Below are 24860 nucleotides of genomic sequence, written 5' to 3' on the forward strand. Positions count from 1 at the left end.
CGAATGCTGTTCAAGGCACCCAGAGAGCAGCCCCTGACCATGAAAGAAGGTAGGCTAATGGTGGGTGGGCAAGTTCCAGGTGGATTCTAACCCAGGGCTTCCCCACTGTCACAAGAAAATGACAGTCTATGGACAGAACAGTGGAGGACACTGGAGGGCATCTGCGGCTCTGGAAGAGGCTCCCCGTGGCCTAAATGACCACAAGGAGGCTCCAGACAGCCCAGGGCCTCCCAGAGCACTAGGAGGACAGGGGGGTCAGTGCCCCTCAAGGCCCACGGAGGCACACTGGGCTAGGAAGCTCTGTGCTAACCAAAAAGAAATTTGGAATATGAGCAGGCAATCTATAGAATAAACATAAATGACTGAATATTAATTGCGAATTTTTTAAAAAGTAGCATCCAGAGAACCTCCCGAGATCTCTGGTCCTTGGGCCCCTGGGAATTGTTCCAGGCCACCATCCCCTCATCTCCTCTCTGATCCAGTCTCCCACCCATTCTGGTCTGTTGGCCCTCCCCCAAACGACACTAACATGTTCCCAGTCGCCCAACTGGCTTTTCTGTCTCTAGCCTTTCCTCCTGACTGCTGCCAGAGTGACCTTTTGAAGTAAAACAAAAATAAAACAGAGAAGTAAATCTCCACTTAAACAAAAAGCCTGCCTGGTTCACCAGCACCCACTGGACAAAGTCCCGTTCCTAGCACTGTGTGGGAGCCTCCACAACCAGGTTCCAGCATCTTGCCACCTCCGCTTTCTTCCTGTCCTCCCCGGCACCCCACTCTCCCATCATCCAATATGGGGTACTGCAGACCCCCATTCATGCCCAGCCGCTCCTCTTCTCTGCCTCAGTCCATGATGGTCTCCTCCCTGGTCTCCACGAAGTACTCGTCTTCACTCTCAAGAGTCTGTGCAAGACCACTTCCTTTCAGAAACCTGTCCTGCTGACTCCTTCCCTCATCTTCCACAGAACTCTGGACAGACCTTTGTTAGAGCACTGGTAACATTCTACTGCATGGAATGATTACATCTACCTCCTGCCTCCACACTGAGAGGACCAAGAACCATTCATCACGTGTCGCCAGATCCTAGCCCAGTGCCGGGCATATGGTGTTTAATAAGTGTTTACTCGATGATGAGCAAATGAATGGTCCACGACAAACTACGATCTCATGGAAGCCTGGAAAATGTCTCAGACTATTTTGTTTTTAAGAAAACATCAGGGCTCAAGTTGTTAAGTGTGTTTAAGTGACGGCGACGTCACCAATGTTTTGGCACAAATGACGCATCCCACGGTACACGTAGAGTAGGGAGAGGAGTGCTCCAAACCAAGCAGAACTTGGCTGAACTCGGCCACATGCATGACAAACGTGTGCTTTGCAAGTTAGTGCTTCCAGGGCAAGAAGAAGCTGGACTACATCAAACTCTAAACCAAAGTTTTGACAGGGTCCTTTCACTAACAACAACTCAAATGTGCGCTTCAGGAGTTCGTGGGGTTAGCCAGCCAGCTTTGGAGAATCTTACCAGTTTTGCAGCTGATCAAGACAAGCGTTGGGGGGTCCCCCAATACAGGCACTCTGCTGTCTCTGCTTCCACTCCACCAGTTCATCATTAATCAGGGCTTTCTGGGTAAGTTCGGTGATGTTCAACAACTCTATTATTTTGTGAACTACTTCCTAAAGAGATAGAAAGAAGTAAAGTGAAGTAAGTTCATCTTTAATCACTGAATTTAAAAACATTAATTTTTAGGGGCGTGTGGGTGGCTCAGTGAGTTAAGTGTCTGACTTCAGCTCAGGTCACAATCTCATGGTTTGTGAGTCTGAGCCCATAGCACAGAGCCTGCTTCAGAGCCTTTTTCCCCCCTCTCTCTGCCCCAGCCCTGCTCACTCACGCACACACACTCTCCCTCTCTCTCTCAAAAATAAATAAACAATAAAAACATTTTTTAAAAGCAAAAGCAAATATCTCAACTGGGGCTCTAAGCCAAGTGGTTATAAAAATAATTCTTCATCTATTATACACTTCATGTCCATTATTTCCAGTCTGTGACAGAAGCAACATGTTATTCTGGAAAGCGAATCACTACCTTTCTCTTACTGTCAAGCATTAAATACATCTTCTTGATTAACATCTGTTCTTGCTTCTGATCATTCTTTGCCACACCATTGGTTTCATGTTCTGTGAATTGGGAGAGAGAGCAGATAAATATAAATGTAAAAAAACCAAAACCAACTAAATCCAAGATTCACAAACACTTAGAAGAAATATAATCCAAATGCTATCTGGTGATAGATCAAAGTTTGGTCTTCACTTTGTACTGAACAAAATAAGAAAAATGTCCTAAGAATAAAAACTGACAGGCTGAAACAAAGTACACTTGTTTTCAATGACCCATGGAAACTGGGAACAGTTACCGTCTGGTTCTTAAATCACTGCCAGATTACCTAAATGCACATAAGTGACAAAATTCAAAATCTCATATAAAAAATTTACACAAAGCATATCCGTAGCTTTGGAAGAGAAGTATCAGGAAGTAGTAGTTGAGGTTCCTTTCTCTCCTACTATTCCTCAAATTATACTAATCATCTCTCTACATTAACCTTGGTATCCTCCAAATGACAGCCAGGATTACAGCAGTACCTAACATATTTTACACAATGCATGCTTTTGGGTTCTTTTCAGTCAATGGCCTGCCATCATGAAAAACAAGCAACAAAATAGAGCAAAACCGCTTTAAAACATGAAGAGCAATGCTAAACTTCTCTGCAGAGTATACATGTGGAGCTGCAATGTTTGAAGGAGCTTCTGGCATTCGCACAGGGAAACCCCGCACACCTATCAGTCTACGTCCATCAGTGGGCCAGGTACAAGAAGTACAGTGAATAACACATAACCAGGGGTTATCAACGGGGGGTGGTACTCCCCCGACCCCCACCGCAGAACATTCGGCAAGGTATGGAGGCAGTTTTGGTGGTCACCACTGGGGATTAGGGAAATAGTTCTACTGCCATCTGGTGGGAAGAAGTCAGGGACGCTGCTAAACGTCTCCTGTGTAGGACAGCCCCTCACAACAAAAAAAAAATTATCAGGTTCAAAATGTCAACAGTACAGAGGTTAAGACCCTGGCTTGAGTCATCAAAAAGCCAAGACTAGCAATTCAGAGTCATAAAGCGTTTGGCAAATGTGAAGACATACTTGTCTTCTTTATCTAGTGTAAACAGAAAAAAAAAAAGACAGCCAATGGGCACTGTTTCGATATAAACTCTTACCTCTGTTCTGCAAGGTCTTGCATTTAAAGTCATATTCATCTTGTAAGTCTTCTAGTGTCTTGATTTCATGCTCTATACACTACAAACAAAAACATAAACAGCTTTTCACCCATCTGCTTCCAAAGACTTTAGGAAATAGATTGTTTCTATAGGACCCAGAAAACCATGGTAACAATCCAGCTCCCTCAAAGATGGATTCAACTTGCAAAATTCTAATCACATACATAATAATTTCAATGTCCTTAATAAGTATGTAAGAACTTTTTTTTAGAAAGGAAAACATATGGCTATTTCCAGACTAGGCTTACTTGATTTCTACTTTAAATTTTTCTTTTTTCAACTTTTTTTTTTATTATTATTTTTTTTATTTTTTTAATTTTTGGGACAGAGAGAGACAGAGCATGAACGGGGGAGGGGCAGAGAGAGAGGGAGACACAGAATCGGAAACAGGCTCCAGGCTCTGAGCCATCAGCCCAGAGCCCGACACGGGGCTCGAACTCCCGGACCGTGAGATCGTGACCTGGCTGAAGTCGGACGCTTAACCGACTGCGCCACCCAGGCGCCCCTTGATTTCTACTTTAATGAAGTGTTTCCTTAGAAGGCTGCAGCATAAAGTTGCTTCAAAGAATCTGGAATTCGGAAAGGCACTGTCTGAAGCACAAAGTCAAATCCACACTGGGGTGACCAATATCCAGATGAGATCACACCTCTCAGCTGGAAGGCCTTTCCCACAGATACAGTCCTGGTGTAAAGCAAGTCCCCTTGTCTCTTCCCCCGACTTAGCTCTCACCGTAGAGGGGGGTGAACACAGGCCACCAAGGGCACCAAAGCAGCTCTCTGCTTTCATATGATCTTACAGGTTTTATCTTAAAATTGTTGTGGATATTTTATTCTAATCAGAAATGTATCAGAATTTCTTTCAAGTGAAATGTTTTTGTTCCCTTTTCAAGTTTTAGAGTAAAACAGGTGCTTGAAAAAGATGAGCTATGTTCATGCTGGAGCTCTGTGTAATCCCAGGAACACCCCAGATTTGAGAAGCATAGACGTAAAAGGCTATTTAGAGCAGCAACATTTAGTTTATTGTGTGATGGGGCAAAGTCGACAGTTTCTGCACAATCTCGCAAGGAAGAAAGAGATAAACTCAATGTTTGAAAGTTATAAAAGGGGCCATAAAAGTCTATCTGCTCATTGGTTTAACCAATTTGTTTACTTATGGTCTGGAACTTCAGCAAAACTTTTCTCTCAACTACTTGAAAAACAAATTAGTTACCATGTTCACACTCGAGTAATCGAAAGCTTTTTCCTTTACAAAAAGAGGCTAAATGTATATATTTACTCAATACTTACCATAACTTTATCCTTCACATTTCTGACTTTACTGTCAAGCTCCTTCTGTTTGTCTAACATCACAGTGCTCTGAATATTCCCTGACTGCGCCTGTAATGGGAGGTGCGTGGTTAACGAGTATCATTTCTTCTAGCATATTTACCTGCTGGTTACTCTCCAAAGTCAAGTCCATACCCTGTGCTCTTACCTACCTCCCAGACCTTCCAAAACCTCCTACAAGCTTCCCACATGGGTGTTGACAAGAAATAGCTCAGTTCTCAAGGACCTGGAAAATGCTGATAAACTATTAAAAAGGCTACAGAAAGACTAGGCTCAGTTCATGCCTAATATAAACAGAGTATTTCTGGAGTTTTCCATTAATTCACACAGTTGCATGGTACCACATAAGAAGTTTATTTCACGGTTTCTCAAATTCTGTAGACAAGATTATTCTTATTAACCCTGTACTTGTTTCAAAGCTTTGTGATTCATGGTGTGGTCCCCAGACCAGCAGTACCTTACCACCTGGGAGCTTGCTGGAAATGCAGACTCTCGGGTCCTAATCTGATTACTGAATCAGAAGCTCCATTGTGACAAGATCCCAGGTGATTCAGAGGCCTATCAAAATTGAACAGCACTGCCATTGAAGGACTTCAACGAGTAGTGGCTACCCTAAAGCAATAATGACTGTCAACCCAGACACACTGATAGTATTTGGTCCCATCCTCGATAATCAGGACATGGACATAGCAGTGTCTATGTGTTCATTGCATAAGGTGTTCCATGACTCACATAGTATGACTTACAAGAGACTAAGTCAAGGTCAGGCAACGTCCTAGGCCCAAGTGGCAGAGTGGGAAACACGAGACTGTTCTCATATAGATGAGATTCTAGAAAGATGCTATTTTTGTTTAGAGTTAAAGCCCCTTCCCATGGCAAAAACTATGCCCATCAAACTTTCTTACATAGAGTCCTACACAGCACAGATTCTATGTGGGTATTTTTATATATTCAAATCTATCAGTATTTTCTTCTTTCATATCTGGATTTTCCCTATTGGAAAGCCCTTCTGGACTGACAGATTATAAAGGAGTTCACCCATTTTTAACCTAGACCATGCATAGTTCCTTTTTTTCTTTTTTACTTTTAGATCTCTGATCCATTTGAAGTTTATTCCTGTGTTTACTGTGAAGTATGGCTCCAATTTTAACTTTTTCCCACTTGGTTATCCGTTCATCTTAACAACATTTAGTGAGAAATTCGTATTTTCCCCAGAACTTTCAGTTGCCACTTTTATCACCCAAATTTTATGTACCTGGTTTCAACTCCTAGATTTTCTTTTCTTTCCCATGGGGCTTTTTCTTCATAAGCCCGAGTGCCTGAACAGTGTTTGATTACAGAGGGTTTGGAGTATATCTAATAGGGCTGGTCCCATCTCACTGCTGTACTTTTTTCATGCATTTCCTTGCTATTCTTGCAGGTTTATTTTCCTGATGACTTTCATAGCTTCAGAAAGCAACTCGGTATTTCTATTGGGATCACATTAAAATTATGAATAACTTAGGGAGAGCCGATATCTTTATGATGTTGCTTTTGATTCTTATGCTTCTAATGGTTTTCTCTTGCCTAACTGCATTGGTGAATACCACCAATGTAATGTTATCTAAATATTAGGGGAAACGGTGAACATCCTTGCCATGGTTCTGACTTACTACTGTTTTCCAAACCAAGTAAGTTACTGTTTATAGAACTGAGAGATGTATATTTTAATAGGCTAAAGAGATATCCATCAATTCCTATTTTACTTAATGTCTCTTATCAGGGTGTTGGATTTTGCCAGCCCTTTTCAGCAACTGTAGAGATAAGCACATGCTTTTTCTTCTTTGTCTCTGTTTACATAATGAGTTGCATTAATGAATTTCCCAATCACAATAAACTCTGTAATTACTATAATCTGGAATAAATCTTACTTGGTCATATTATTTTCTTACTGTATTATTTAACTTTGATCACTAATATATTTTATTTAGGACTTTACATTGATATTCATAAAGGAAATTGGCCTATAATATTCTTTTTCGTTCCACCTCTATTAGGTTTCAGTAATCAAAGTTATTCTTTGTTTACAGAAATCTTTGGAAGGCTTCCTTCATTTTATATATTCTGGAATTGCAGAAGTTCAAAACATCTGAATTGTATCTATATAAAGCGTGTATTAAAAATGCCCTAAAATGACTGGTATCCCCAGGTGCCACATGTCACCAAGGAATAAATGGGGCTGCTCTGGCCATTCAGAATGAGGTATCACCATGAGCAGCTCCGTAAGCCTTCCCGTCTCTGCGGAGGAATTTCTGCTGTTGTCTGCTAGAAGTACGGCATGGATGCCGTTGTCCTGTGGGCTCTCCTAAGAGCCGGGCTTCTTCACCCAGAGGGGCTGGGCCGTTGGAGGATGCTGGCTTCCTGCTCCTTTTTCCTACACTGTCAAAGGTTAGTTTAGTAACTGGGGAAATGATGGTTATAAGAAGGCAGCTGCACTCACAGCTACCCCATTCTCTTCCTGCTGTCACACTAGGAAATGCTTGGCAGAAAAAAATCTGGTGACTGTGGCAAAGGCCCAAGAAACCTCCCGCTTCAAACTTCAGCAGTCCGTCCCAGTTACTAACACACTCTGGTATTCTCTTTCTTATTCCTTGTTCTCCTGCCCCACTTCATCCTTCTACCCTACTCCCAAATATTAGGTGGCTGTTAAGTATTTTACTATCAAGTACTTAAAAAATACCAGCACTATAACTATGACAACCCTACACTTTTGAGTCTGATACTACTTCCAGGGTGAGTCTTTAACTTTTTAAGTTTCTGACAAACCAGGAAAATCAGGAAACCACAGTAACACCAAACATTAAAATTGGGTATGCAAGCACTGAATCACTGTATTTTATACCTGAAACTAATATTACACTGTATGTTAACTAACTGGAATTTAAATAAAAACTTTTAAAAAATGTTAAAGTTGGAAGAGACCTTTGCGGTCCTTTACTCCTATTTTCTCATTGCACACCTGCACCTTATAGACTTTGTTTGGATGGTTTTAATTGGAACGGAGTTACTTGCACACCCCAGACCAAGGAAAAGTCTGCTTAGGGAGGCTTTCTCTTCAAATGAATGAGCAGATGTCCAAGTAAAAGGATCTGTGACAGGCACTCAATGGGTGTCAGAAGTCCCAGTCAGAATGCCATCCTATCCCACCTCACATATCCAACACCCGAAGACAGATCAAAAGACTTCTCTAACGAATAGGTTTTAGAGTCAGACAATTAATTCTAGGTTTAAATTCCAAACCTCACTAGCTCTGTGGCCATGAGCAAAGTGCCTGCCCTCTAAACCTTAGTTTTTTCATCTATAAAATGGGGATAAGAATACTTAATTTCAGTGACAGTTTTGAAAACATTTATTCAAATGAAATAATGTTTATATAAATAAGTAAGCATTCAGTATATGGTAACTCTATTATTACTGAAGATCACAAAGACAGAACAGCTACTTTATGTCTGTCTTTCCAACCTGAAAGAAAAGATCACTGCCCACTGTGGCAAACCCTATGGACCTTAATTTTGTCCATACATATATACATACAACTTTTTCAACATTTTGCTGTTCTATAATGGCAGCAAACAAAACATTTGTAGTTTACTAAGAAATATCTACATATGATATCATATTCTCTTAAATGTACTTTCTAAAAGCTCTTCTATTAAATAATGATGGGAACAATATTCTCCTATCTCAACATTTCTAACAGAATTTTGTGCTCTTTAAATGCAGTGAACAGACTGAATTTTGCATGTTTTAAACATGCTGAACTTCTTGAATCCCTGTGTACCTATAAGTTTCCACACCTATCAGTCAATTCATGGACATTCTTGTTTCATCTAGATTCTCTCCATACATCTGGTCCCAAATGGAGTTCCTCTGGATGAAATACAGACATCTTATCATCCCATACATACAGATGTCAGTATGAATAAAAGATATATTATCAAAATGTAATTACTTCAGTAAGGGGAGAAATGGCAAAGAACTGTTTCTCAGTTTCCCAGCCTGTAGTGGCTGGGTAACTTTGGTGACTTTTCCCTTTCCCTGATGGCCTCAGACATCCACATCCTTCCCTCAAACTCCCAAAAGTCTTGCTTCTCTTGTTCTCAGCTGGACAATCAACTAAACCCCCTTAAAGGTGTTCACGGATACCTCATGTGTCTTCTGAAAGGCTTAAAAAGAACCTCTCCCCAGATTACCTACATTTTTAAAGGGGACACAAAAGTTTGCAAGCTTTTAAGACCTAAAGCATACCCAAGATCTGGGAGAAGAGAAGTCAGTCCCCTTCTCTGCCTCCCAATGCCAATTCTGGGCCTCAGGGCTGAATGTGAGGTGAGAAATGCTTGAGTGCCAAAGTAGTGGAAACTGTTTTTCTGCCTGTCTCTGCTCTTGGCGGTCCTCCCAAGTTTATTTGAGACACGGGAGTGGCCAGCCCATCGCACAGTGGTGTTAAGACGAAAGTCACACACAATCAAAATTTCTTGCTTAAAATCTCCCAGGTGCAGAATGCCATGTTGAAGATGGGCATAGCTCCTGCAGAGACCAGGCAGCCAGCGCTGATATGCACTTTTGTCACTAGGACCGGTACCAGAGGAACTAGCTTGAGTTGAGAACAAATAAATATCTTTAAATGCTTAGTGCAGCAAGGTGCTTTCAATGTGACGAGGAGGCAGGAACTAAATGCCCAGGAAAGCAGCAGATTCATAAGCACTGGGGTCAAATGCCCAGAAAGCGAATGGAGAATGGCATTCACCACCACTACTTAAATTCTAATACTCTCGCATTCTCCACCGCCCCCCCCCCCCCCCCCTGCCAACCACCCTGCCCCTCCACCCCAGCCTCACATTGGAAGGGTCTTAACCAGAACAACCCATCCGGTAGTTTCACAACTGTCTGCCTTCTGGGTTGTTCTCACCACTCCATCACTCACTCAAGAAAGGAATGAACAAATGCCATGGCAATTTAAAAAATCTGAACCCTGACTGATGGGAAGGTTTGTATTAGTATTAGCAAAACCATGATGAAAAGTCTTGGAACTAAAACAACTCTGACTCGTTTCCTGTTTGGATGTCTTATGTATTTAAGAGGTAACTCAGTCCTATTTAAAACAAAGCTCTGGATTCTCCCATCAACCTGTTCTTCTCCAATACATACTATGTCCTATAAAAGTCCTACTCCAGTCCTTTCCTTCTTCCCTAACTCAATAAACAGTATCTCCAAGTGACTCAAGTCATAAACCATGAAGTCATCTTTTTTTCACTTTCCCTCACTCCCATATTTGATCCTTCACTGTAAGCCCCGTTGATACCATGTCCAAAGCATAATCTGTCCTTTTCTTCCCACCTCTACTGACTGCATCTTTCCCGAGTACACTTCTGCCCTCTCTCCCTTGGACTGCTGCAAGAGCCCTCTGTCTGCCGGCTTCCGTCCCTGCCCCTTGTCTCAGAGAAGCTTCTGGACCCTGATTTAAAGAAACAACCCCATCCTCCAAATACTCCATTATTGTATCACAGTATCTTGCTTTGGTATCCTCATGGTAATTATTACTATCTGAAAGTATTTTGCTTACATATTACCTCTCTCCCTCACCAGAATGACTTCTATTAGATATGGTGCTTTCTAAAAGCCTGGATCTATAAAATCTCTATATCTGGTTTTTCCCATTCTTTGGGGCCATAAAATCAGAGAACTATACAACATTGCCTTGAACAGGGTGTTGATAATATTTGTTGGATAAATGAATGAATTTTTACTATTATCTTTAGTGTTCAATTAGAAAAAAAAGTACCTGATTGAATCTCTGGGCATTTTCCAGGATCTTCCTTTCTTCCTTCAGACAGTTATAGATAATCATAGACATCTGTATTGGATCTTCCTGAAAATTATCCTAGATATCCGTTGTCAGAATAAAAACAAACTAAATTTCAGAATGTTTAAGCCATTGTATATTATAAATTGAATTCACTCCTATTCACTGAGAAGCCTCATCTTGTATTTATTAAATTCTATACAAGCCATTTTTGGTAAAGTCTAAATATTCTTTTTACAAATTACGACAAAAACTTCCAATCAGTGCAGATACGTAAATTATTTCTTGATTAAAAAATCAAGTATTTTCATACATGGTTCCTATAATATTTTTACTTTAATTTCTGTTGTTCTTGAGACCAATTATGTTCTGTTAGGATCTTGAGACCATGTACATGGTACAGAAATTACCCATGGTATTTCTCAATTAATGTATCTACTGGTCTCTGCTTTGAATTAGATTAAAGATACTCTTTTCAGTTTTTGTATTTCCTTGTCAAAGCCAGTTTACAAAATACTGGCAATCACAGCTCTTTGTAACAGGCATGTTCAAGCCAAGTCTATAGGAGATCAAATTTCTATAAACTTAATCTGACTTCCCCCTGTCATTGGTATTATAAAATCATAGATACATTCCCACAAAAAAGAAAAAGCTCCTAATTACCTAAGCTGAAGAGTTTGGTGACATGGTATGAAACAAGAAAATGCTAGCTTTTACCTCCATTGAAACAGAAAAGTTCCATTAATATAGAAATAAATATGGTAGCCAGGCTTAGGGGATACTGGGAGTACTTTTGAAAAAATCCTAAAACTTTGTAGCCCATTCTCTCCTGCCTGGGACTCTCTTCGACTTTCTCTTCCCTGGGAAGGTAATTCCTCCAAAAGCAAGGAAAGGTGGACTCCTAGTTCTAATTCACCAACTCAGTATCAGGCCTCAGGGTTATCAAACCTTTCCGAACTTATTCTTCATCTGTATACCAAGGACTCAGACTGGACTCATCACTAAATCTCCTTGGAGCTTTGACATGTTTCTATAGCCCACTGCTTTTAAAATGTAACCCTTTTTCTTGGGCTTAAATTTCAACAATTTCTAGCAAAACAAGGTTATAGCATCACATTTCTCTCAGAATTATTGATGCCTAACAGGTGATACACTTAAACCTGAAAATTCCTTACATGTTTACTAAATGAATTCGTATTTTACTTTGCTTATGCTATAAAATTATTAGCCATATAAAGGTAGTTTATTTACAGTCTCTGTAACTTTTAAAAATACCAATGAGTGCATGCTCAATAAACTGTTATATGAGCCTGGGAACATTTTGACTGAAACACAAAATCCAGGTCATACCTGAAGATTACGCTTGCTTTTCCTTATGTTATGCTGCAACAAAAAATTATTTTCCAAAGAAAAGCGACTGTACTGATCATCCAGCTGTGATAGGAGGTCATGAAAACGGATGGTGGCAAATGAAACATCATTAGCAGCATGCTCCCTAGGAGATTTGAAATTTATACATTTCATTTTAGAAACTACTTTAAACATACAAAATAAACACTACTTTCCTTATTAAAATTATTAAAAAAAAAACACAAATTTTAAGTGTGTTCTCAGGTTTTGCTCCTTCTTTTAAGACTGATGTTGCTTTCAGAACAGCAGTTTGTACAATTTTTCTTTTTTTTAAATTTCCTTAATGTTTATTTTGAGAGAGGGAGAGCACGTGCATGTGTGCACAAGTGAGGGGGTGCATAGAGAGAGGGAGACTGAAGATCTGAAGCGGGCTCTGCACTGAGGAGAGAGCTTCATGCAGGGCTTGAACTCATGAACTGTGAGATCATGACCTAAGCTGAAGTCAGATGCTTAACTGACTGAGCCACTCAGGCACCTCTAATTTTTCTTTTCTTTTTTCTTTCTTTCTTTCTTTCTTTCTTTCTTTCTTTCTTTCTTTCTTCTCTCTCTCTCTCTCTCTCTCTCTCTCTCTCTCTCTCTCTCTCTCTCTCTCTCTCTCTCTTTCTTTCTTTCTTTTTTTGAGGGAGAGAGACAAAGCATGAGCAGGGAGAGAGAGAAATCATGAGCAGGGAGAGAGGCAAAGGAAGAGAGACTCTCAACAATGCTCCAAGCCCAGTGTGGAGCCTGATGCAGGGTTCGATCTCACCACCAATCTCACACCATGAGAGCATGACCTGAGCAGAAGTCAAGAGTCAGACACTTAACCAAATGAGTCACCCAGGCACCCATATACAATATATTATGCACAATTAGCTTGAAAAATTCTAGAACTCTAGATTGTGCACAAAACTCTTAATGCTAATCTCTGGAGGAAAAAAGACAAAAGGGGCCTTCACTCCATATTGTGAATACTTTTAAAACATTTAAAATTTTTGCAATCAACAAATGGTAAAATTAAAAAAAAAACCACGTATCAATTTTTAGGGATATCCCCCTAATTTTATTACTTTCTTCATATTTCTAATCAATGTTCTACCATAATTGGGCTATAATTATTTCTTTTAATTTCTTCTTTCTATAGCTTGGGTCCTAATGTGGAAAATAATTGGTTTCAGCATTATCTAACTCGTCCAAAGCACTTAGGAGTATGCATCATAATTAAATGGACAAAACAGCATAAAAGTACTTAATGACTAATGAATTTAGCTTTGTAGAGACACATGCCATTTTTCAAACCAATACATTTTTCTGCAACAGATAGTCCCAAAGGTCACAGTGTGATTCATCTTTTAGTCAATGTCTTTCCAAGTCACTTAATCAACAAATTATTTTAAAAAGCATAGAAAAACTTCAAGTGGGCTTTTCTTACCAGTCTTGCTTTTCTAGCCACTGTGCTAGGTACTGTCTGATTTCCATGGGAAAACTGTCATCATAGAGCTGGTGAACCTGTTCCAGGAATTTGGAGTCAAGCTGTTGAAGCTCATACCACTGAGACATCCTATAAGGGAACAGAACACAGGTCGTGAATGGAAGACCATAGTTCCAAAGAAAGCACATCTAGCGTTATGCTTTCTTTTTTTTTTTTATTTTTTTTTTATTTTTTTTTAAAAAAATTTTTTTTTTTCAACGTTTATTTATATTTGGGACAGAGAGAGACAGAGCATGAACGGGGGGGGGGGGGGCAGAGAGAGAGGGAGACAAGAATCGGAAACAGGCTCCAGGCGCTGAGCCATCAGCCCAGAGCCCGACGCGGGACTCGAACTCACGGACCGCGAGATCGTGACCTGGCTGAAGTCGGACGCTTAACCGACTGCGCCACCCAGGCGCCCCGCGTTATGCTTTCTTAAATATCTTTTTTTTTTAAGTTTATTTATTTTGAGAGAGACAGAGACAGTGTGAGTGGGGGAGGACCAGAAAGAGAGGGAGACAGAGACAATCCCAAGCAGGCTCTGCACCCCCGGTACAGAGCCCAACATGGGGCCCGAACTCATGAAACCATGAGATCATGACCTGAGCCAAAACCAAGAGTCAGACGCTCAACCAATCAACCAACTAAGCCACCCAGGCACCTCTGCTTCTTTAAATATCTTAACCCAAAACATAATTTGTCTCTGAAATATATTATTTAAATGGTGCTTATATTCTGAAACCTGTTTTTTACTGAGGTTTGGGAGTTCATATTTTTTTTCTTCTCCAGAAAACACATCTTCAGGCCTTTGCTCAAATGTCAACATAAAAGGGAAACCTTTTCTGGACACCTTTTTTAAACTGACATCACCTCTCACTTCGTAGAATACTATCCCTCTGCCCTGATGCATTTTTCTCCATAGCACTTACCACCATCTAACCTACCATATGCATACATATTTTTTTAATGTTTATTTGAGAGAGAAAGAGAGAGCATGCATATGTGTGAGCAAGCGGGAGAGGGGTAGAGAGAGATGGAAAGGAAAGGGAGAGAGAATCCCAAGCAGGCTCTGCACTCTCAGTGCAGAGCGCAACCCCAGGGCTCAGTCTCACAAACCGTGAGATCATGACCTGAGCTCAAATCAAGAGTCAGATGTTTAACCGACAGAGCCACCCAGGTGCCCCTATTGTCTTTTTTATTTTGATTACTGTCTGTTTTCCCCACACAAAGGGAAGAAATTGGAAGGTGGGTGGATTGTTCACCACTATATCTCCAGAATAGTGCTGGGTATATAATATGCCTTCAAAATGAATCTGCACTTTTATCAAATAAAACATGGAAAACATTATTTAATTACATTTGCTTTAGGACAAATCATAAGAACTTTCCACAAGCTGTCCTCTTAAAAATACAGTACATTTATAATTTAACTCAAAGAGTTTTAAACTGGTATTTTATATTTTGTGATTCATATGGTAAAATAAATTATTTTTGTCTTCTACCTTTTAAAAAAGATATATTTTCTTTTTGGCCTACTACAAACAATAAAACTGGCACAACTCTTAATCTCAGTAATAATTTTTATTTTTATTTATTTTTTATTGTTTTTAATCAAAGGGCTTTATCCCTATGCTTTTTTTAAAATTAATTTTAAAAAATATTTATTTATATTGAGAGAGAGACACAGATTGTAAGTATGGGACGGGCAGAGACAGAGGGAGACACAGAATCTGAAGCAGGCCTCAGGCTCCGAGCTGTCAGCACAGAGCCTGACACAGGGCTCAAACTCACAAACTGCGAGATCATGACCTGAGCCAAAGTCAGACCCTTAACCACTGAGCCACCCAGGCGCCGCTCAGTAATAATTTTTAAAGACTGAAACAACATTGTGAAATATAATTTCAAACGATAAAGTAATACTACCTATTTGGATAACTGTGAGTCAGTTTTTGCACAGCAGTTCTAAGGAAATGAAAACAAAAATCTGATTTAAGGAAGTCCTCACATCTATGAGGAAAACAAAGAGCCTCTCATTACCACAGCGTAATTTAGGATTAGTGCACAGCTGGCAATATGCAGAGTGGGTATATATGAATCTTGTCTTCCCAGGCCTCTGAGGAAGGGTCTGGATTTTTAAGCAGGGTATGGAAGAGTCACGAGTCCTGGCTGGCCAGCACACATGTGCAGGCATGAAGTCATGTCTACTCCACGAATTTCCTTCCAAAGAAAAGTAAGGATATGGTGGGACTATAAAGCTAGTTACCTTCACAAATCCCAGTAGAAATGGACACAAACCCACCCTTTTGGCACACCTGCTATAGGAATTTGATTTTTCACTTCAAATTAATTTTACCTGAGTGAGAGATTCCAAATCTGTGGCTCTCTCCCATCCTGCAAGGTGTTTAATAAGTATATGCCTAAAGTAAATAGGCTGGCCAGAGCGTCAGCCAGAGGGGGTACAGCACCTCTTATTACATGCATGACCTCAGGAAACTCACTTCCCTATCAATGGTGTGGTTGTTAAGACTGGATGAACTCATACAGACACAGCACCTGGCATGGAACAGGCAATTAACAAATTCATGTTAACAAATCTAGAAGCCATATCATCTTCTCACAAAATCTGTAACCAACGCAAGGAGTGACAAGATCATCCCCCAGGTACCTGGCTCAAATTCCAATGTTAGGCTGACTCCCCCTCTATAGTCTCAAGACCTTGGGTTGATTTCTGTGGCCTAGAAAGGGTTGTTTGGCTAGGGTCAGCCCACAGTGATCCCTGCAGTCTCCGAAGGCCTGCAACCCACACAATGGCTAAAATATGGTATATTATGTGAACTATTCACTTTGGGTTGGGCTGGGCCCTGTTAGGCCATCCAACCTGGCTAATCACTGTGGGGGGGGGGGGGGATGTGGAGGGGGGACTGAGGCAGGAGGCAGATACCTGGGTTTTCAGAGGGATAAGTTTAGCCCAGTCCCCAAACACCCCTACCCCAAGCTGTCAAGCTGTGTAGTGGGCAGGAGCTAGGCTACCAGGGTGTGGGACATAGCCCATGCCTCTTCTGGGGTGTTGTTCCCTTCCCGTGTTCTGTGAGGAACCTCCTGTCTAGGAGCTTGTTCTTTGAAGGGTGCTGGACCCAAAGTGGCCACAGTCAAGTGCTCCCAGCCCATTGGCCTGATTATAGGGTCCTCACTTGGACAAAGGGGAACCATGCCCCACCTCCTTTCCCATCCCTTTGGATTTGTCACCATTTTGCACTCTCAATTTTTTTAATGTTTATTTTATTTTTGAGAGCGCAAGCAGGAGAGGGGCAGAGAGGGAAACACAGCATCTGAAGCAGGCTCCAGGCTCTGAGTTGTCAGCACACAGCCCAACGCGGGTCTCGAACTCACAAACTGTGAGATCATGACCTGAGCTGAAGTTGGACGCTTAACTGAGCCACCCAGATGCCCCACCATTTTGCACTCTTAACATCTGCCAATAAAGATTGTCTATGCTAAAACAAAACAAAACAAAACATTCCAACATTATCTTTCAATCCAGCCTCCTGCTGTACACATAGATCACATCCCTGTCTTGCTCAAAACTTCTAGTTTGCCCATTCCTAGGCTGATTTGCACCCTTACCCTATTTTCATCCATTAACAGAGCAAATCATTCACCAAATTCTCTACAGTGTTTTGGCTATGCCCACCATTTTCGCTTTGCTCCAGCTGTCACTCACCCTTGAAAACAGCCTCCCCACAAAGTTCTGCCTCTCTAAATCCTACCGGCATTCAAAGGTAGATATGGTGCCCCTCTTCCTAAAGCTAAGACTCATCCAGAGACAGCTTTCTTTGACTTGTGCCTCACTGCATTCTGTACCCTCTATTAGACCATCAGTTCCTTATTAACCTCTATGATTTCTCCCCTGCATGATGTAAGTTTCAGAGTTGCTGGGACCATGTCTTCTTACTCTCTTTTTGTTTAAGCATTCTCTGTACATTGGTCAGTGTCCTGCACACAGTATGTACTAAGTTTGAATTAAAATCTGGTATATTTCATAGTGAATTAGAATGTAAAGGGCCAACCATATTATACTTCACCAAGTTTGAGTTCTGCATCCTCATTAAGCAGCAGTTGCATACTGGATTGTGCTGGAGGCTCATCTTATTTCTGTCCCATAAAAATAACCTCTCCAACTTACACAAACAATATCCAATGCAGTCAACCATATATATGTGCACATATATATATACACACACACACATACACACAAACTCTTCAGTATTAGACACAATTTTTTCAAAGACTAATATGGGGGTTTGCAGGAACTTTTATATTCCTGAAAGACATTAAGTTCCTTCATCTTTTTTAAAAATATTTTTTTAAGTTTATTTATTTATTTATTTTTAATTTTTTTTTCAACGTTTATTTATTTTTGGGACAGAGAGAGACAGAGCATGAACGGGGGAGGGGCAGAGAGAGAGGGAGACACAGAATCGGAAACAGGCTCCAGGCTCCGAGCCATCAGCCCAGAGCCCGACGCGGGGCTCGAACTCACGGACCGCAAGATCGTGACCTGGCTGAAGTCGGATGCTTAACCGACTGCGCCACCCAGGCGCCCCAGTTTATTTATTTTTGAGAGCGAGATCGAGACAGAGTGCGAGCAGGGGAGGGACAGAGAAGAGAGGGAGACACAGAGTCTGAAGCATGCTCCAGGCTCTGAGCTGTCAGCACAGAGCCCAACGCAGGGCCCGAACTCACAAACCAGGAGACTGTGACCTAAGCTGAAGTCCAAAACTTAACTAACGCTTAACCGATTAAGCCTCCGGCGTCCCTACATTCCTTCATCTTCAAACACAGATGCAGGGGTGCCTGGGTGCCTCAGTCCCTTGGGCGACTGACTTGGGCTCAGGTCTGATCTCACCGTTAGTGAGTTGGAGCCTGCGTCGGGCTCTGTGCTGACAGCTCAGAGCCTGGAGCCTGCTTCAGATTCTGTGTTTCCCTCTCCCTCTGATCCTCTCCCACTCCCACTCCCACTCTGTGTGCGTTAGTCTCTCTCCCAAAAATAAACATTAAAAAAAATTAAACATAGAATCAGAATTAAATTTCCAAAATTATGCACTCATTCATTCGCTTCCATAAACAATTACTGACCTGTCACCTGTGTCCCAGCAAGGGGCTAAGGATCCAACCCAAACAGCAGCTATTCACGTCAGGTGCCAAGACTGTTGGGTTTGCATGCACAGGATGTGAGCGTCTAACCTAGACAGCTCTCCAAGGATGGCACGCGGCAAATGAAAACTTTTCTGTGAAAAGAAGAAAAGATGACTGTCGTGGAAGGGGGCGGGAAGGAGGAAAAGGTGGAGGTAAACGGGGAAATGTAGTGTTTTATGTGGGAAAATTCTATTTCAGAAGACATCTTTACTGCCAGAGCACGACTGCCAGGAACAATCGAGTTGTCACCAAGAACACCTGTGATACTGGGTACGCATTCTTTCCGGGATGACGGATTCACCTGCAAAGCCCGTCCTCTCTGTCTGGCTACCAGGCCCCGACAGGGCGGTCCTGGCATATCACACCCCGGCACCCGGAACCTCATGCCTACTCACTCTGAGCGCTGGGTCGGGCAGCAGTGGGTGGAGGCGCAGCAGTGCTGCCTGTCCCGGGCACCCGGGTCACCTCTACTGGGTCTGGGGTCTAACGGGCGTCGTCCCGGGTCCGGCGGAGTCACTCCGCAGACTCCGTGCAGGAAAACGAAAGTACCAGCTGGGAGAAAAGACTGCACCCGGCGCCCCGCCTTCTTCCGCTTCCGCCAATCACCGAGAGGCTGCTTCAATCTGCCAATCGGACGTGGCTGTTCCGCGGGCGGGCTCTCTCCCCTCCGGAGCCGCCGCTCTGCCAGTCCGCGAGGTCCTTCCCTAGTCTTTGAGCAGAGCCCTGCGGTGGGGGTTGGTTGACGTGAAGCTTCCCCTGTGTGTTGCAACTCGGCCGACTGCCGGTTACCTCTAAACATTTTAGAGAACAAGTAAAAGGAAGTCTGTATTTGCAGAGGCGCAAACTTGAACCCAAGACAAAGGACACAGGTGGGGACGTTGTCTATCTAGAAGCAAAGTTTAGCAGCTGACCTGCGTGTTGTTGAACCCAGGGGGGCGCTTTTTCTGTCCTCACCTTACTGGACCACTCAGAAACAGTTGGCGCCTCCATTTCTCAGCATTTCCTCCATGGCCATGCAACGACATCCTGCTTGTTTCTTCCCACCTCTCAGGCACACTTCTTCATCTCTGCTTCACTCCACTGCCAAACCGTTCAGTGTTAAATGTTGTCAGGGTCCAGATGTTGGTTAGCTTTACCTACATTTCTCACACTGTCAGTGATGATCTCACCCACAACTTCAATTTCCCTCTAGATGTGAAGGGCTTCTACATGTGGATTCTGTCCACACCTCTCCTGTAAGTTTCACGCATGTGTATAGTCTTCCCTGGACTTAACACATGGATGTCTGGTAAACTGTGCAAACTAGTTCTATTCAGAACCAACTCATCATCTTTCTCTTCAAAACTGCCACCCCCCCCCTTTTTTTTTTTTACCTAGAGTTAGCATGTGTCAGAGAGCTAGGAGTCATCTTTGATATTGCCTTCTTCTAGGAGTCATCTTTGATATTGACCCACCACACCTGGTCCTCGAGCCTTGCTGATTCTTCGTGTTAAACATTCCTCAAGTCTCATCGACTTCTTTACAACTCTTATACCATCTGCACTTTTTTCTCATTTGGATTATTGCGGTAGATTCCCAAATGGCCGCTTCACTTAAGCTCTTAATTCCACCCTTTTTTAAAAGTTCATTTTTTTTTTTAGTAATCTCTATACCCAACCTGGGGCTTGAACTCACAACACTGAGATCAAGAGTCACATGCCCTACCACCTGAGCCAGCCAGGCACCCTGCTCTTAATTCCCTTTTAACCCATTCTTCTAGAACAGTTTGAGTGATTTTCTTTTGGATTTCAAAGCAGAGCATGTTTGCCAACTTGAAAAATCCCATGATGACTTCTTTTTAATGTCTATTTATTTTGGTGCATACGTGCATGTGTGCCTGCATCTATGAGGTGGAGGGAGGAGCAGAGAGAGAGGGAGAGGGAGAAAGAATCTTAAGCAGGTTCCACACCCAGCGCAGAGCCCAATGCAGGGCTCAATCTCATGAACCATGAGACTATGACCTGAGCCAAAATCAAGAGTCAGACGCTGAACCCACTGAGCGACCCAGGTGCCCCTTATAAATTCAAAATTCTTAATAGAGCGTTCCACTATCACTTTCTCTAACCCCATCTTGTGCCACTCTTTCCTTTCCATACTTCAGCATTTTTGTTTTTCAAATATGCCAAGCTCTTTCCCCAAACTCAGGACCTTCTCACCAGCAGTTCTCCATTTGGAAATTACTTGGGGCAACATCCCCTTCCCCATCCTCTTTTCTGGCTAACTCATCTTTTATGTCCTAGCTAAAAACTCAGCTTAAATGGCACTCCCCCAGGTAGGCATCCCTGAGTCCAGCCTAGATTAGATCTTGGAAGGTATGCCCATATGATAAATTGACTCCTTGAAGCAGAGGGAACTGGAATAATAAGGCAACTTCAGGTAGGAAAAGGATCTGAATAATTTTCCAGGGATGTGTTTATACATGTGTCTATTATTTTTCTCTTCCCACATCTATATACTTCTTCTTGTCACATATTCACTGACCTGTGATAACAATGACCCTTGTTACCAAAGTAGCAGCCTTCTGTAAAAAGAGATGCCAGTCCACTGTAAAAAGGCTTTCCCCTCCTACTCACCTGCAGAAGGGCCCAGACCATGTTTGAGTAAATGTGACTCTAGGAAGTCAGCACTTATTATCAAGTTCTGTGGGTGTCTCCTTCCTGTGCCTTTATCCTCCTTTGTTTTACCATCATTGACCATACTCTGTAGCTCTCATCACTTCAGCACTGGAATGTTACCATAAGTACCAGGTACACCACCTTCTTCCCATCTCTTTCTTCTCCACTATATTTGCCAAATTAAGTTCTCGAAAACTTTAACCATACTGATACCCTTAATCCATCAAAGGCCTTGATGACTCTTACTGCATTTATGATAAACACAAACTTTGTCTACTAGTCTGGATCTTCCACAGAATGTCCTCACTTTTCTTTCCAGTCTTGTCCCCCACTGTCCCATTTACCCAACTAAACTCTATTCCCTGTCTCCCCCCCCATCCAAGGTTTTAATTTTCCTGTTTCTGTCCCTTTGCCCATACCATTGACGAGTACTGCACAAAGTAAATGGCATGTCCTGCCCCTTAGTCACTTTACTTATGAAATCTTTACCCAACTTTTAAAACTAAGCCAAAATCCTGTATTCTCCTTCTGGAACCACCTCAGCCTGTGCTGATTAATCTTGTCTCTGAAATAACCTGATATATAAGTGTCTATATTTATGTTGACAGTCACCACACACTCCCTATATAATGGTTTTGGAAGTGTCCAAGTCTTATTCCCTCTAAGATTCTAAGTTCCTGGAGGGCAAACTATATGTATTTTGTAAGTGTGATTATTTAATATGCCGACTGATGAAAAAGCAGCCAAATAAACCAAACCAACCAACCAACCAACCAACCAAACAAAAACTAGAGAGTCAGAAATACAAGACCCAAATGTGTGATGGCCCCCTTAGAACAGTCAGTTTAGGAAACTCTATCTCTATATCAACAGTGTCAACTTTGCAAAAGACACAAATCTGGAAAAAAAAAAAAAAACCTAATACCATGTTCAGTAGATTGCCTTATTTTCATTTTTTTTTTCTTTCCCTTCCCACTCCTTGCCTCAGTTCACTTTGGCCTTGACATGCTGAGTAGTGGAATATAAGCAGATGTGAGGCACACTCCAACCAACCTGAGACTTTGAATGGTCCATGTGATTGACTTGTCCTTATATGCTCCTTCTCTGCTCTAGGAGATGGCAGGCTCAAGCAGCCACTGCTCCTCCGGGTTGAGTCCTAGAAGAAACGCTGCATGGAGCCCCCTCACCCACCCCTGAACGTACCAGAACTGGTCTAGCCTAACCACATACCCATGAGTAAGACGTGTTTGTTTGTTGTCATTGTTGTAAGCCCCTGAGATTCCCCCTCCCCCCACTGACATTACTGACTAATTCACAGATGACAGAATCAAAAGTCTAAATTATCTTAGGGTAGAATGTTGCTGTGCTGAAACCAACTGGATAAAACTTGAAACAGTAAATGCAAAGACCTGTATTTGAGTTAAAAAAAAAAAGGCAACAAATGACAGGGTACTCTTTGCTGCCAGTGCCCAGCTTCTGAATACCTTTCCATGTTGTATCTGGTAAGTAACAGCAATCAATCAGAAATGGCAGGTAAGACTGGGGCACCTGGGTGGCGCAGTCGGTTAAGCGTCCGACTTCAGCCAGGTCACGATCTCGTGGTCCGTGAGTTCGAGCCCCGTGTCAGGCTCTGGGCTGATGGCTCGGAGCCTGGAGCCTGTTTCTGATTCTGTGTCTCCCTCTCTCTCTGCCCCTCCCCCGTTCATGCTCTGTCTCTCTCTGTCCCAAAAATAAATAAAAAACGTTGAAAAAAAAATTAAAAAAAAAAAAAAAGAAATGGCAGGTAAGATAAAACTTATTATTTGCCATCCCTCAACTGGCATTTATTTAAAGGGCAAAGATGGTGAGGAGTCCAGATGCCAGATTTTATTATTTATTATTTTTTTATTTTTAAATGTTTATTTATTTTTGAGATTGAGAGAAAGAGAAAGAGACAAAGCGTGAAGAGGGGACGGGCAGAGAGAGAGGAAGACACAGAATCTGAAGTAGGCTCCAGGCTCTGAGCTGTCAGCACAGAGCCCAACACAGGGCTCGAACCCCCAAACCAAGATCATGACCTGAGCCAAAGTGCAACGCTTAACCGACTGAGCCACCCAGGAGCCCCTAGATGCCACATTTTATGATGAGTTATTGAAAGCACTGTAGTAACTCATAAATTCCCATGATGATACAGTGGAAAGATTCTTAGAAACCATCCCAAACCTCCTATTTGAAGCAAATTTATTTATTTATTTATTTTTTTTTCAACGTTTATTTATTTTTGGGACAGAGAGAGACAGAGCATGAACCGGGGAGGGGCAGAGAGAGAGGGAGACACAGAATCGGAAACAGGCTCCAGGCTCCGAGCCATCAGCCCAGAGCCCGACGCGGGGCTCGAACTCACGGACTGCGAGATCGTGGCCTGGCTGAAGTCGGACGCTTAACCGACTGCGCCACCCAGGCGCCCCGAAGCAAATTTATTTTTGCTTGGGGGAGTCATCAAGACAGTATCATTCCTCTTCTTTTTTTTCTAATTTTTTAAAAAGCTTATTTATTTATTTTGAGAGAGAGAGAGAGAGAGAGAGAGAGAGAGAGAGAGAGAGAGAATGAATGAGCAGGGGAGGGGCCGAGAGAGAGGGAGAGAAAAAATCCCAAGCAGATTCTGCACAGAGCTCAATGCAGGCCTCGAAGTCACAGACTGTGAGTCCATGACCTGAGCCAAAACCAAGAGTCAGACATGTAACCAACTGAGTCACCCAGGTGCCCCATCATTCCTATTCTTCATTCATCCCTTCTTGTATTTCCAGTCGCTCAGTTCTATTTATTTAATTATATCTACAATAACTAGTAATATAAAAATACAGTGCAGCCTACAAACCAAGGCAAAAAGATATTATCAGTTATATAATTCTCATTAGAATTAATTAGGAAGGATGTTTTGGTAGATTGTTTTCAATAATGGCCACATGATCCTCTTCCTCTTATGCACTCATTTGCAATGTGACTCATTTGCAATGTGACCCTTTGCTTCCAGCAAGAGGCAGGGATGATTCTCCCACCCCTCATATCTGGGCTGACTTGTGACTTGCTTTGACCAATATTGCACAGCAGATGTGACATTGTGCCATTCTGAGCCTGGGCCTCTGGGGCCTCACAATACTCCATTCCACAAACCCTGCTCTGCCTCCAAGGCAAGTCAGCCTAGCCTGCTGCAGCACAAAAGCCCACGCAGAACACCACTGAGTCTGCAGCTGTCAGGGCTTAGGCCTCAGGCAAGTGAGACAGCAAGATCAGAGATCTGACCCAGATGAGCAGAACTGCCCAGTCTACCAAAGACTCACAGGCAATGATAAATGGTTGTTGTTTTATTCCCCTCTGAGTTTTGGGGATAGTTTGGTTTGTTACGTAGCAATAGATCATGGATACAGATCTTATGGGGGAAAGCAAAGCATCCTACTACCGAATTAGAAAGTGGAATTTCTCAGGTGGTGCAGGACCATTGTCCTGCAATGAAAAACTTACTCCCTCTGTGTTTTGTCTTTATGGTCTTGGCCTGTCTCAAAATGGCAACTATAAATCTGATGAAAAAAATCTATAGTACCATATTGCATTTTAGGCATATTTTTCCAATTTTGTAGTAATGTTGGTAACTGAGATATCTAATTGTAGGAATTACACTTCATCA

General features: G+C 42.2%; 1 protein-coding gene across 1 annotated transcript in view; it reads right to left on the minus strand.

Moving 5' to 3' along the window:
* Window positions 1–19055, minus strand: part of STAT1 (signal transducer and activator of transcription 1) — a 43199-nt gene extending 24144 nt beyond the window's left edge. Inside the window, exons 1-9 of the mRNA XM_043577332.1 lie at window positions 18938–19055; window positions 18483–18634; window positions 13308–13436; window positions 11840–11984; window positions 10469–10567; window positions 4609–4698; window positions 3262–3340; window positions 2079–2170; window positions 1517–1668 (exon numbers count right to left, since the gene is read on the minus strand). Of these exons, the coding sequence (XP_043433267.1) occupies window positions 1517–1668; window positions 2079–2170; window positions 3262–3340; window positions 4609–4698; window positions 10469–10567; window positions 11840–11984; window positions 13308–13435 (785 nt within the window). The 5' untranslated portion in view covers window position 13436; window positions 18483–18634; window positions 18938–19055. The remainder of the gene's footprint in view (window positions 1–1516; window positions 1669–2078; window positions 2171–3261; window positions 3341–4608; window positions 4699–10468; window positions 10568–11839; window positions 11985–13307; window positions 13437–18482; window positions 18635–18937) is intronic.
* Between the last annotated feature and the right edge of the window lie 5805 nt (window positions 19056–24860).

The sequence above is a fragment of the Prionailurus bengalensis genome, chromosome C1 (genome assembly GCF_016509475.1).
Source record: "Prionailurus bengalensis isolate Pbe53 chromosome C1, Fcat_Pben_1.1_paternal_pri, whole genome shotgun sequence".
Taxonomy (NCBI): domain Eukaryota; kingdom Metazoa; phylum Chordata; class Mammalia; order Carnivora; family Felidae; genus Prionailurus; species Prionailurus bengalensis.